The following is a 15,102-nucleotide window of genomic DNA, read 5'->3' on the forward strand; positions in this document are numbered from 1 at the left end:
GTACCTTAAAAGACAGGCTAGCAAAACATGTCCACTACTAGGTTTATTTACATGTATTCTACAGTAGTGGTATTCACTTCATCATATATTTACAATTCTCCTCAATGTGTATGAAAACTGTACAATAAAAGGGATGGTGTAAGTAGAAAAGAAATTCAAGACAGACAATCTCCAGGTTAGAAAATAAATCAGGAATCCAGTGCAGAACAGCCTAAAGAAATGCACCTTAAATCTTACAAGAAAACAATATGGACAAAAAACAAACAAACAAAAAAACCCCACAAAATCTGACAGAAGGAAAAAAAAACAACACGAGTAAGTCAGAACAGAAGTCCATTTGACCATTTAAGCATTTTGATAATTTAGTGTCTCAGTCCACCACTGAAAAAGTACCTTTACCACAAACTAAACAAAACTGTTATATGGCCATTTGGATGGAAAAACCTAGAAGTGTGGAAAAGGATAACTCACTGCAACAAGCATATAAATCTTTCTGCAAAGCTTAACTGCTTTTAAAACATTGATTGCACCGAGTTCTCACTCAAAAAAGTATCTTTATACAAAATCATTGTTTTTGTTGTTGTGTATAAAGTATTTCCCCTACTCCTGAAGCATTGTTATTTAAAAGTAGCATTGGTGTTAAGAACAATATCCTTCATCACATCACAGTTTTAAGTGCACTATGTTAAAAGAAGAAAGCAGCTATAATCATATAACATTAAAGATATACATTTGTATTGGTTCATTTGTTATAATGCACCAGGTACTGATGTAACATTTCTGAGGAATCTTTTCTTCATAGGAAAGTAATCTCAAAGTGCCCCCCTCAGTGTGTGCGCACACACACACACACACACACACACACACACACACACACACACACCTACCTAACTGCTGGTCTTAAGTACAGTACAATAGGAAGCTGGTAGAACATGTTTTCTGGTGGAAGCATGTATGAAAGCATATCAATCCTTTTTTGCCCCAGAAATTTGTAAATTTAAGTTTTAATGTTCTACAGCTACAAACCCACAGTTATATTGTTCCCACTTCTGTAATACTGGCAGCTGTTTCAGAGAAAACCAGTTTCACTTCAGTCTTCAAAGTGGGTCTCATTTTTATAAATTAATAAGCTTTGATTTATCCCACTGGCATAATTAAAAACTATGAAGAGACAGCGTAAATGATAAAAGCCTGAGGTTGATCAGGAACGGGTCAGGAGCTTTTCAGACAAGGACTGCCACTCTTGTCCATTTCTTTGTCCTTCATTAGTGCACTAAACACCTAAAACAGAAAGCAGCAGAAATACTGAAATTAGTACAAGGCAAGGGATGATGAACATTATACAGCCAGGTGTGTGTGGCCACCTGCTCCTACTTATCGACTTCAGGTGTTTCAGCCACACCCATTGCAAACATACAACATATTTATGCACATGTGTATAAACTCAAGCACATATGACCTCCACAAAGAAACACTGGGTTATACTGTAGAGGTCAGTCACTTTAAAACATTGCACTGTCAGAGGACGCCACCTTGTCACAAGTCAGTTCATGCATTTCTGCCCTGTTAGATCTGTAATGACATCTTAACCACACCGTGGTACACCAGGCAAACTCACAGAGCTGGTCCACTAAAACAGAGCATAACCACCTAGTGTCTAAACCATGTAGAGCATAACCACCTTTACCAGCATTTATCTGACACTTTTATCCAAAGTATCTTACAATTCTGACTGAACACAACTTGAGTAATTGACGGTTAAGGGCCTTGCTCAGGGGCCCAACAGTGGCGGGGCTTGAACAAGCAACTTGGTTGAACCAGTCAAGTACCTTAACTATTGAGCTATCACTGCCCACTGCCCTAATAAAGAACACGATATGCAGCTTATTAAGATTGCCCATTAAATCAGAACTCAGAATGAATAACTACAAAGCCCCATGATCAAGCTCAGTGCTAACATCCTATTGCTAACTCACCCCAGGCTGCTCCAGAGTCACCTGGGAAGCCAGTGCTGACTCACCACAGAGGGACTAACCAACCTGGCTCCACTTGCGGTTGCCGCTGGTCATCTGCGTGCAGGCGATGCTGGCGAACAGGCGCTCAGCAGAGACGTCGTCAGGCAGGCGTGTAAGGAACTGGGCAACATGGATGAAGTCCATGCACAGGAGCGTGTCCTCGTACAGACGCAGCATGCCGAGGCCTGTGCGGAACAGGAACTCTTCCCCGTCGCGGCAGAACACGTCCCACACGCGGCATGCTACATCCAGGGGCAGGGACTTGCTGTAGAGCGTAAAGATCCTGTGGGCATGTGCGCATGCACACAGAGTTAGCACACAGGCTGATGGTTTTTTGAACAGGCTAAGATATAAAAATATGTATATAAGTAGAGGACTATATTTAGAAAGTTGATTATATGATCCCACATTAGAACCCTGAGGCCAGTTAGTGAGTTAGGTAGTTTTATTGCTTAGGACAATAAAAGTTACTGTAGTATTAGGGCCAACTACTCACCAGTCAATCAGGTAGAGGTCTGGGGTGAGGCCAGAGCTCTTAAAATGACTGAACAGTCGGGGGAGATTTTCCTCAAAGAAAACCTCAAAAGCTGCAAAGTACTTCAGCATCTAGAGGGAAATTAGCAGTATGACAGCAGTGAAACCACACCAGCTCACCCCCAACCCCCCTTGCAAAAATGAGAAGTCAGTGAGTTAACAGACAGTACCAGTTCGTGGTCCACTCTGAAGAAAGCCATCTGACAAGGTTTGTTAAGAAGATTGGCGAAGGCGATGAATGCATCAGCCTCCTCCAGATTCAGGATCAGCACGGCAGCGATGAAGGACATTCCCTGGACCTGCAAGCAGTACAGCACAAACAGCTCATCATATGCTGAGAACAGCCTGCATCACGAGCATACACTCGAACACAGTGAACAGCCTACAAACAACAAACACACTGCACATTACATACATAGGCCTACAGCACACAGAAACACCCGACAAACGGGTTGCAAAACACACATGCACGCAGCATGACAAACATGCATATGCAGGCTTAGCAAGGTGGGAAAGGCGTTCCCTGCTTACACATATCCATCTTACTGCATCCCATTATATGGAAAGTAGAATCATAGCAGTTTTCCTTCTTAACCATTTCATTATAAAGCAATACCCACATATCCAACATCGGGTCGGTAACAGGTGTAAGCTCCAAGCACACTGTGGAGGAGGTCATGGTATGGCCCACCCTGGAACACAAGCAGAACGGAAAGGGAGGTGAGAGGCTGTAGCCACAAACCTCAACAGCCAGGACACAGCCAGGCTGAGGAGAAAGGTCTTGTGAAGATGTGAGGATACACACTCCTCCCACTCCCACTTCCTGGTAAGAGATGAGCAAATGTACCTTCTGGAAGATGTATAGTGAGGGGAATGTGCGTGAAATGTCCAGCTTGATGAGATCCAGGCTGGACTCACGGTCTGCCATGGACGCACCGCTGTCTGTGGTGAACATCGCAACACCATGACCTGTCACATTCCTACCTTCAGACTAATACACGAATACACAGCAATATTACAGACTTTCCAGAGTATGCAATAACTGACGTTTTCCTGAGTTGGGAAAGCACGACAAGTCAAAGGGGACTATTAACTAATCAGATGTCAGTGTTTAGATGGTATGTAATACCTGTGGTGTTTCTGTTCACAAAGGGGAAAGCAGAGTTCATTATGAACACAGCAGGGCAGCTGGAGCTTAAAACCCTTAGTAGCGCACTCTGAGTTCTGGGTTGCTGACGGGCTAAAGGGCAGTGGCTTTACCTCACGCTCAGTGCCAAAGCCACACGCCAGAGCTGGTGAAGCCTAGCTCAGCACAGACTCTGCCTCGTTAAGAGATGGGAATTCCTTGGTCTAAACAGTTTTGTTGACTGATTAATGAGTAACAAAAGGTTGGGCTGTGAGCCCTGACTTCAGTTAGATGAACTTTTCAGAGCAAAGCTCAAAGATTTTCTTTCAGTATTCAGGATAATTAAAATTGTTTTTCAGCATTTATGAATTACGTTTCAGTTCTGTTCAGCTACTTTTTTGAATGTCCTGAACATTCAGTATGAACGTTCAGATTTCTGTGCCACCTCTATCAGTATGCAAATCAACATGGATTCAGATTCACATCAGTACAGAATCAACATTTCTACTTACATTGCAATAATTTTGTTTCTGTAACCCTTTAGTTAAAATAGTGACTTATTGTTAAAATGTGTTGCAAGTACATTGAAATACTAATTAATAATTCAGAAAATAACCCAAGCAAGTAAGACAGCTGTTTTTATGCACATGGTTGTAAATGTTTTGCACCTGTAACTGCACTCAGAAGTCTGTGACAGGTAGTCTCTGAAATAAAGCATTTGACAAACATTGTAAAACTATTTTAAAATTATCTACACTATTGGGCCATGCTATGGCATGATTTAAGTCCTAAAGTCAAAAATAACAATGAACGAGAAAGCAACTGTCAAACATCTAGAACTTCAAAGTCTATTTTGAGTTTGACAGTGCAGTAGATAATGAATGCTAACACTTGCAATAAACAGGTTTCAGATATTTGATGTTTAAATATTCTGCAAAAGCTTTCAACCCGAACAGTGATATGAACTACAGGAAGAGTCTTTGGAAATGTTTTTCCAAGTTGAAGAACTGATGTTAAGATCAAGAACACATGTAAGGGGGAGGGGAAGCTAAAGACCATCAGCTCAGCCAACTGCTCATCCACCCTCCCAGATCCTCCTAAAACATGTTTACCAGCTGCATGAGGCCAGTGGATTGAGGAGGAAATGGAGGAAAGCACAGGGAGTACAGCTGCCAAACTCGCCTGGCGCTGGCTAGCCTGGTGTGTAACGAGATAAGATCTAAAGCTGACGTCTGTCTGTGAAGCGTCCTTGAATTTTAAAAATGTGCTGTATAAATGGAAACATCAACAACAACAATAATAAAGATCACAAAGATAAAATGCTAGCTGAAAGGCTTATCAGAGGGACATGAAAGGGTACTGGCACCCATTCTGAGAGGGTAAACGGATGCAGTTAGCGCTCTCGTAAGGTTGGCTCCTGTATAGACCAGACGTACCCTCTGCTTCAGCCTCGCAGCCCACCTCTCTGAAGGTCTTCCAGCGCTCCTTGGCTCGGGAGAGAAAGATCTCATAGAGCTCTGGAAAGGGGTTTGGAGAACACCTTTGCATCTTTTTTTGCATTATGTTCAAACAAATGGAAAGCAGGTAAAAATTCATTTTGAAGAGAAAACAGTGCAGAGAACAGGACTACTGTTGGCTGGTGAGAGAGATCGTAGGGTTCAACAATAATGATTGCCCTTAGGCAAGCAAAATACTACAAATTACCTTGGCACATTAAGGCAAGATATTAGCAAGTGTACACTAATTCATCTGAATAATTTATTTTTTAAATGACTCTGGACAGTAGAAATCCATCCATTTTTTAGGTTGTACTCATGTTTTTTGACCCCTACAGAAATGTGAATCCATAGCATTACTGTTGTGCCCAGCTAAACACCCACAACCATACAATTACCATGTCAATATTGATGCTGCATTAAGAATAGCTCACTGCCCAAACAATAACCAATCAGAAGTGGTTTTGTGGTCTGAAACCAACCAATCATGAAAACAGAATGAAGAGAGAGTTGCAGGCCCACAATTGAGCGCTTATAAAATTTAAGGGCATGTCTATTAATGTGGGAAGTGAGTGCAGGTGCAAAGTAAGTGTTTACAATAGTGTCTCCATGCAGTGCCCCAAGGAGTTACATATTCACTTTGACTAGAAAAACAATTCTCTAATAGATTCCACATAACTTCTCCACAGGCTCTTCAGTGTGAGAATACCTGCAGTGATGTTCAGATCATTCCCAATGGCTAGGCTCCACACTCGGCCCCGCACATTGGGTGGCAGACCCTGCCACCACAGATCTTTAACTTTCCTAGTGCTACGCCTGAGACACACGGCAAGGAGGAGTGAAAAAGGGCTGGTTAGTGTGTTAACATGAGCTCATTATAAAGTCTGTAATATGTGTTCAAGATCTTCAGTGGTGCCTTAAATAAAAAAATATATATATCAGTGGGAAAATAAAAAGCCCAACACCATATAATGGTGACCAGATTCTATTTGCTATTAAAGTCACAAGACTACTACTGTGTATGTATATCAGTTGTTTAACTTGGTTCCCAGCCCACTAGGTGAAGGGGCAGCGTTGTTCCACTCACATGCTGTCCCAGTTGGGCAGGATCTCTGTGTTCCACACCACCATGGCGCTGGCGATGCTTTCCTCCTGCCTGAAACGTTCCTTCATTTGCTGCTTCTTCTTCTGTGCCTCCTTCAGCTCTACACACACAACCACTCATTAACCAGCAGCCTGTGTTAAGACCGCTAACGCCAACTTACTTTGATACATGCTAAAACAAACAATGGATGATGCAAAAAGGAGCAATGCTGGCTAGCTTTATGCCAGGGGAGGCCATAGTGTAGGAACAGAGGCCGAGAGCAGAGTGAAGCATGTGTGTCAGTTGAGCAAAACAAGTAAAATGCGGTTACCCCTCTTCTTGGCTTCGGCTACCATCTCGTTGTATTCCTGACGGTGGCGCTGAGCTTCCTCTTCAGGCTTCGCAGGAAGGTTGCTGAGAAGGAAGTAAACACACTTAGTCTGCACCCACCAGAAAAGAACATCAGTAGATTCAGTGTGTTCCCTTTTCAGATATAATCCAGGTCAAGACCTCTGCTCTATTGTAATTCCACCATTATCTAAAGCTTCACTATTTGGCAGGATGAAACAATTGTAGATAATCTGGCTGCCCCATTTCTCACCAATCTATAACATTTCCAATTTGAACTGTGTCAGGTCAGATCATAGCCAGCAGAGAATGCATTAACATGTCTCACAAGTTGCCAATCTTCTCTCCATTGGTCAATCATACCTGCAAGTCAGTTATTGTTCTCCATTAATCTATGAGTTGCTAGTTTTGATCACATTCCTGAGGTAACCTACATAATAAAGATCTGCAATATTCTCATCACCAGGGATGGATGGTAACATCTGCACCATACATGCAGACAATTACATCAACTACTTACCTCCATATGCTACTTGGCCATTCAATATTTGCTTATGAAATACCAGTCGTGGCAGAGAAAGTGTTATCATTCCAGGATATCCACACTGTCTTTACTAATAATGCATTTATAGCATATACTTCACATTATAAGCCTCAAACCTGAACATTCAAAACAAACAAATTTTGGTATTCAGAGCATCAGTCACACTTTTTTGTCTGCATGTCTCCTGCTCTCCTGTTTTACCATTCATCCATACTTAATCTTAATCCTGCAGGGGAAAGCAGCAGAGAGGCGACCTAGGAGGCTCACGTGGTGAAACACAAGCTCTATCGCCAGGGGCCCAGGCCTATTTTTAGCCCTTTGTTTGTGTGAAGTGATCTCCCTCACTGGTCTCCAGACTACACCGCTCACCACGCCTTATCCTGCCAGGAGAGGAGGCCAAGCACAAGCTGGCAGGGCATGAAATAGAGTGACCTGCAAGGACACACATAGCGCTGTGTAGTCTCCTGATATAGCCCTGAAGACAATGCAGTCTCTAACAATGTATGCCACACAGGTCTAACGCCAGCACATATGATGAGTGCTATGAGTTTTACCAACTACCCAAGAAAATGTAGGCAATTTAAATAATGACCGAATAGTGACCAAATCCAGATGGTGGAAATAACTGGAGTTGCAGAAATTATGGGCATCAGAGTCATTTCACAAAAAAATGGCTGACAGGACTAGTCCTAGACACTTACGCTGGCCGCTCTTCTAATATGAGTGCTGTGGTGGACAGGGGTTCAAACTGCAGATTCTTGCGTCGTCCTGAAGTGGGCTGGGGTGGACTGTGGCCTGCTTTGCTTGTCTTAGCTTCATACTCCTGCAGATATTACAAAAACAAATATTTAATATCCATTATGACTTTAGCAAAGAAGGATCAAATGAATGGATGTCAAAGGATGAAAGTTCTGCAACAGCTTTGGACATAACTTGGAAAGTAGTGAAATGCAAATGCAGCAAAAAACACCTAAACAAATGGCTGACTGGAATCAAAATCACAAGGCTGGCTGGGGCTCCAAGGGATGTAGCTTATATGTAATTTCAATAAATACGGCGAGACAAGGATCATGGGTGCTGTGTGTTCAATAAAGAGGATGTGGTTTAGAGTTTAACGGGGTGGCTTCACACACTCCAGCTCCTCAAAGAATTCTAGCAGTTGTGAAACTCATTAGCGAGAACCCAGATGAGGTTTTATATGAATGTGTGGCAAGACACAGTTCCCTATTCTCCACATGTTTCAAGACATCCAGAGCACAGCTACAATCCCACATCACTGGCTGGCTGAAAAACAGCACAAGAGCGAGCTTTCCAAGATGCTGCCAGAGGAATCAATGGCTATACTGATCATAAGGGTTTATTCCCCAAGCAGATAATAGCTGAGCATGAGTGTTAAAAGTACAAGACATACAGTAGCAACCTAATATCAGCGGAAAGTCTGTTGTCATTACAAAATAAATGTCTTACGTGACGTAACATAGTATTAACATACATAAGGATATCATAGGCAGGAAAGTACTTAAAAATTAATGCAGAAATGGCAGCAAAGCAGAACTGAGTTTCAGTTTCAGCATCACCACAGCTGATTATGACTAAGATGTCTCATGTGTTTTATTCATTTTTTAACAAACTAGCAAGATGACTTCCTGGCAAGGCAAGTGCAGGAGTGTGCAAGTGTTAGTAATGTATGCTGCAAGTGCAGGAGTGCACAGCATCCAGTTAAGCATATAAGCAGGCAAAGTGCATGTGAAAGGCTGGAATGACGCATGACACTGCAGTGCTCCACAGATGAGAGAGTGGGAGAGGAAGAAAGGCATACCCCTGCATTTAACAGGTTGGGTGTTGATACAGATGTGAGATTGCCTGGGTTACTGTCCTGAAGAAAGAGAAAGGAGACATGGTACTCATGAAAGAAAAAAAAAAAAAAAGTCAAAAGCCCAAGTCTGTTGATGAAAAGAATCACCTTAGATCTGTGCATCAACCCAGATAGTTAACACCACCAGCAATGAACAAACGCCAGAAGTCACCAATTTGCATGATTTTATTTGCATAACGCCAACTGGACTCTATGACCTTTCATTCACCACAAGAACTGGCGGGTGAAGCATCTCTCGACACTGCCTTAGTCTCACGTGGAGGCCTTTGTGCGGCCGGGATGATGTAGTGCATTAACTCATGACAGGAACACCTTTTCTCTCACACTTATGAGGTCACTTGAGTGCACTAGCGTTAGGTGGCTCAGGGTGAATTAAAAGGCCTTGGGGCCAGGTCTGGCACTGCGTTCGTCTGGAGGAGAACACAGATAAGGGCAGGAGGCAGACATAGTGTGATGCTGGCCTTGGGACTAAAGAAGTAGAACACACTCACACTCAAAGTAGAAGAGGACACAGCTACACTTGTGTATACAAATGGGACAAAGCCTAAATGCAGAGACTTAAGTCAACACATGCATTTGTATGCATGCATATACCCACACATAGACACACACATACAGACAGATAAGAACATGCACACACAGATGCAGACAGACAAAGAAGCACATGAGGACAGAAAAAGACACGCAGAGACACAGACAGAGACACACACACACTCACAGAAAGATGGATAAGCTGGGCTTCAGGCCCATGATTCAGATGCACCTATTGCTCATTTTACACACTCATAAATCTACAAATTCCCCCCAATGCATGCAGTCACCACCTGCCACAAAAATCCAAAACATGCTCAAATGTATTTTCTGACATGTTGGGACATTTTGTATCTGCACTCAAATGTAATACTTGAAAAGAGAAGTGAAATCAGCAAAAACATTCATCACACTGCTGGCCCTTTTACTGCTCTGTTCCTGGCTTGCACAGGCATAATCCTCAAGTTTCAGCACCTCTGGTGCAGAAAAGAACTTCTGAAGGCTAGTTTGACCAACGCAGTTTATGTGCCGTCCTAAAATGAATGCTGTCCTTTGGAAAGATCAGGATGTGAAAATAATGAGCATGATTTGATAATAGTCAAAACTCGTAAGAACTCGTAAGTGCCATTAGTTACTGCACTAATGTTAACAGGTTATACAAAACCAAAACAGACTGAAACTTTACTTTGTCTAAAACAACAATTACTGACCAGTATCACCAATGCACCAAAACACAGCCTACACTCGCCTTGCATTTCCTCTTCCAAATTGCCGGTACACTGTCACCTCATTCAAGAGCTAAACTAAAAACCAAGAAATCAAGTTATTAAATAAACTATAAGACATTAAAAGGGATATATTCTGGGCTAATTATAACTAAATCTCTATTCACAATAACCCTAGCAAATTGCTTCAGCCATGAGCCTAGAGTTATAGAATCTCTTACTAAAGCTGTCTGTAATAGGTTTTATATATTTTATGTGTTTTTAACTCATGAAGAAAATTGTGAAAGTTATGGTTACTATCACGGTAACCATGGCTCTAAATAAATTCTTCCATGAGTGAAAATAGTCCCATCCCTGAAACAAAGAATTGCAATAGTTTACAGGTTAATTTACTAATACTTTCAACAGAAAAAATCATGAGCGTTCTACAAAATGTGTTTGACATTTGTGCATTTAAATATCTTGCCTGCTATGTCTGTAGAATTAATTTTGTATTCTATAATAAGTACACTGATATTTTTGTTTGTGTTAACAGACGGTAGATTAAGTTCAAGTTTAGCCCATTTAAGTTACAAATAAATTAACAAATTACTTCACTTTACAAAATAGTACACATGAAACAAAATGTTTTTTTCAGATGTGCGACTTGCTTCAGCTTTCCTGTGGTCACCACTGTAAATGAAGTCCTAGCAGTTAGGCAGCAGACCTGCTGAATGGTCCTGGAGTCTTTGGGGGTGCTCTCTCTCGGTGGGACTTTGCCAAACAGCTTCCAGCCCGGAGCACTATGAGCTTCCCTCTGCCTCCGGGAGAAGAGGCCCCTGGCGAAGAAACAACCAGAGCGCATCTGTCAAACTGTCATACTGTGACTGCCAAACACTGCACTCTGACTTCTTTGATGTTTTACCCCAAGCCTGCTTTAGGTAAGAAAGCAAGCAGATAGGTAGGTATGGAAGTCAGTCAATAAATAAATATGCAAAGTAAATAAATAAATAAACTGTATTCATGAAATCACATTTGGCAAAACAAGTAAACAGACCCAATTAAAAAAAAAAAAAAAAGGTAATGCAGCTCGACGGCCCAGCTCTACACGCAGCTAAAGCACTGTGAAGCCAGAAGTTAAACGCAGCATAGCTATTTACTCTGACCTATATAAGCTTCTAGCCTGAAAACTGCAAAACACCATCCAGTAACTCGTAAGCCTTTTTTGTTCTGCACTCCACACATTGTTTTGTTTCCCAGTGAACCATTGCTACACACCAAAAGCAGTCTCATGAACTTTAACCATATCTACTGCCAGTTTTTGCATATTTAGTCATCAACTGAACCTCAATGCACCTCACCTGAACACACTAACCAAGCCGATAAATAAAATGGCCAGAAAGGGTTCCTGGTTGGGGCAGCAGTGGACTGAACACACAAATAAAAGGACATGTACATATATACACAGCTCCATATGTCCAAGCACTTCAGCTCTGAGTGCAGCCGTTCTGGGCCACATTAGCAACCCTTCAGTGGGCCCCATGCCCAAAGCGCCCGCAGCAGAGTATGTCATGTGCATGTGCATGTGCATGACTATGGCCTGGGTTCCAGCCTTGTGTTTCTCATTAGCATGCCTCCTCTGACAGACAAAGCTAATGTCCATGAGCTGACTACTAGTTTACATCAGCCTTCAGTGGCAAGGCTGTGTTATCCATCATTAGGTGGTGCTCTTACCTGCCAAAAATCTCAGAAAGCCCATTCTTTTTCTGCCCCAGGGCCAGGTCTGGGACAGCTACGCTTAGCACTCCGGGGATGTTATCTGGGGCGCTCTGGCGTCGGTTGATTTCATATGTGTTCCTGGAGATTAGGCTCACGTCCATAAAGGTCAAGTCGTGTTGCCCATGTGGATCGGAGCAGCACTCTTGACCCTCGGGGCTCAGAGGAGTGGGGTCAGAGCCAAGGGAAGGGCTCTGAGACAAGGACCAGAAAAAATGTGGCCTAGGGGTTAAGTCTGCTTGGGCGGAACAGTCAATGGAGGCAATTCCTGATTCCTGGCCTCCACTGCTGGCTTCCCTTTGAGCTGGGCTATATAACAAAGGATGGGAACCATGCACTGAGCTGGAAGTCCTGATCTCATCTTTGTCTTGTTGCTGGATTGCTACTCCCACATCTGAGGTTGTTTGAACTGGTTGAGCATCCGAAGTACACGAGACAGAGCTAGTGGATGGGACAGCTGATAACGCGTCAACACACTGTGCTGCACCGTCAGAGTCTGAAAATAATTCCCCGTTAACTACTGCTCTGCTGTATTTACGGGAAGAGCAGCATAAAGGAGAAGTAGACTCGTCACAGGTGGAGAAGCAGTTCACATTTCCGTTCGGGAGCTTCGTTACGCTCGCCTGACTCGGGCAGTCAGGTCGGGCTTCTTCACATGGATCTCCGGTACTAGGGCGCAGTACAGCACGGTCATGCCATCTCTCCTTTCCAGTCGAGCCATGTCGGGTTTTGTGCGGGGAAGCAGCCTGAGGGTGCAGCTCGTCCATGTCCTCTCGCTTCTCTGGAACATCAGCGTACGGAGGTCTCCCTTCCTCAGCACCTCTGTCTCCAGCGGCTGATTCAACCATTAGCTTTCTCTGTGACTCGGTGAACCCGTCAAGGATGGCATGACCACCTCGATCTGAAATGACATTTCTTTAGAGATCTTTTGGATCCCGATGGGTGAGAAACCTGTAACAAAAGCAATCACACTTCGCTAGTCCGGTTTGAGAATATCCAGCCAACTACCTCTAGGTAGGTTAGCGAGCGATATGTGACAAGGTAGCTACAGACATAGCCTGTGTTAGCTATCCAGTTACTGCAGCAACTCGGTAGCAGGATCAGTGATTTCCGAGATAGGCTGTTTATTCCGCGTTCACAGCATAAAACCCAGTATCGGCTTAGTCTCGACAGTGCTAGATTAGTTTAGCTAAACTAAACTAAACTAAACTAAGCTAAGCTAAAATAAGCTAAGCTATCTTTGCAGCTCCACTCTCGTTCCTTTCCGTGTCATTAGTCCACGCTTGGTTCTACAACAAAAAGCAAATGTATAATTATTACATCCTCTTTTTTACCATCGTGAAAACTCCGCCAAATATAAAAACCAGAACCGCGTGGCGTGTGTGTAAAATAACTACCGTTCAAAGCAATGTCAGTGAGCTACACTAGACCTTCGCGGTTCAGCGGGTGTCCAGCTACCTCTCCCCTCTCCAGCCATCTTCAAAGGCCAATGACGTCTTCTCAGAGAAGGAGAAGACGGCTCTGCGCCCTCTGCTGCTGATTCGTGTGTATTGCAGCTTGACGTTGTAGAATGTTCAATGAAAAATATACTGATGAAACACAATTAAGGATCATTTGGGATAATTAATTTGAAAGCATAAATGTACATTTTTACCCTGAAGCAATAAGGTGACAAATGGAAAGCTTCATTTTCGTTTGAATAAAAATAAAATCTTATCTTTGGAATTGCATTCACACCTGTGTACACCTAAAAGTTGGTTTTCATACGCTAAGTCAGATCAGTTGTGAAGGAGATTACTGAATTCACCTCCTAATACCTTCCAGGACTGGAAATCAAGAATCAGAATAAATAAATAAATAAATGGCATGAATAGGCAAATTATGTAGCCTCTGTGTGCTTTTTTTCAAAGTAGGTGCATATTCAGGCCTTTTGCGAGAAAGAACACTTCTTAGTTGCACCTACAGGTATAAATAGCAGGGTGCCCCATACCAAACATAGCAATGCTGTCTCTGCTCAGCCTTCATGCATACCTGATTATCCTGAACCACCAGTTTGCGACATGCCCACTCTACCACATACCTACTCTGTTTTCACCCTCTTCAGAAAGCCCCTACCATTTCTACATGCTTCTCATAGCTGTGTAAGTGCTGCCAAATCTAAAATTGCTTAAGGATCTGAGAATTGAGTCCTCAATTGTTCTGTTCTTCACTCTTTCTTTTTTCTTTTTGTGTGCCATTTTTTCTTTATAGGCCTACTTTCTTTGTGGCTATTTTACAATTTCAGTATACCTTTCTATTTAATTTTGTAACTTTAAAAGATTGCCCTGTACTTGCTTAAAAAAATATTAGGTAGGGCTAGCTACATCAGAGCATAAAGTAACTTTGTAAGACACTGTCTTTTGGCAGCTCACGAATGGTGCGTAGCTGGCGGAGGCGTAGACAGTCAGGGTAATTGTAATGATTGGCCACTACCTAGCATCTTTGTTGTCATGGTTTCCCTGTCTCTTGTCTTTGTTTTGCTTTAATTCCTTGTGGTTCCATTTCTTAGTTTCATTTTCTCCGCCCCTCATGAGTTGCACCTGTGTCTTGTCAAATCTCATTGTACGTGTATTTAAACCCTATCTGTTTCAAGTTTCAAGTTTGGTTTATTTGTCACATACATAGTCATACACAGTACAACACGCAGTGAAATGGTGGAGAATACTCTGCTGTACGAGATACGTGCCGTGGTGTGTAGAGAAGGGCTGCGGAGAAGTCAGGGGTAGCAGGAAGAGCGAAAAGAGCGAAAAAGATAGCGAAAAGAGCGAAAAAAGTGCCAGGTGTGGACGGAGCAGTCGTGACGGCAGCCGACCTCACCGGTGCCATCTTGCTATGTGTTTGCTGGTCATTGTAATCCATTCCTTGATCGCGATTCCTAGCAGTGTGTTAAATCCTGGCCTCTCTGCCTGTTTTGTGATCTCTATTGTTAAGTGTTCTTAGTGTTTCATTACTTTTATCATTGTGCGCTCAGTGCAAAGTCTCATTACTAGACTAAGGTATATGACAAGGATTTCCTGTGCTGGGCCTAA

The 15,102-nt window shown here is 42.8% G+C and overlaps 1 protein-coding gene across 9 annotated transcripts; it reads right to left on the reverse strand.

Moving 5' to 3' along the window:
* Positions 1–30: 30 nt before the first annotated feature.
* On the reverse strand, positions 31–13,876 carry tbc1d12b (TBC1 domain family, member 12b). Of its 9 annotated transcripts, none has more exons than XM_081698097.1 (16): positions 13,465–13,876; positions 11,993–12,935; positions 10,986–11,097; positions 8,967–9,023; positions 7,849–7,970; positions 6,587–6,669; positions 6,259–6,376; positions 5,881–5,987; positions 5,112–5,192; positions 4,344–4,379; positions 3,397–3,491; positions 3,170–3,241; positions 2,720–2,848; positions 2,512–2,621; positions 2,040–2,298; positions 31–1,281 (listed from the first exon to the last, which is right to left on the reverse strand). In XM_081698097.1, the coding sequence occupies exons 2-16, from the start codon at positions 12,880–12,882 to the stop codon at positions 1,213–1,215; spliced, it is 2,340 nt and encodes a 779-aa protein (XP_081554223.1). In that variant the 5' UTR covers positions 12,883–12,935; positions 13,465–13,876; the 3' UTR covers positions 31–1,212. The 9 variants fall into 9 exon arrangements, with proteins under 9 accessions (XP_081554223.1, XP_081554222.1, XP_081554221.1 ...); XM_081698096.1 differs by having other exon boundaries at positions 11,993–12,985; XM_081698095.1 differs by having other exon boundaries at positions 13,432–13,876.
* Between the last annotated feature and the right edge of the window lie 1,226 nt (positions 13,877–15,102).

Source organism: Electrophorus electricus, chromosome 15 (assembly GCF_041902795.1).
Source record: "Electrophorus electricus isolate QZ-2024a chromosome 15, ASM4190279v1, whole genome shotgun sequence".
NCBI classification, from domain to species: Eukaryota; Metazoa; Chordata; class Actinopteri; order Gymnotiformes; family Gymnotidae; genus Electrophorus; species Electrophorus electricus.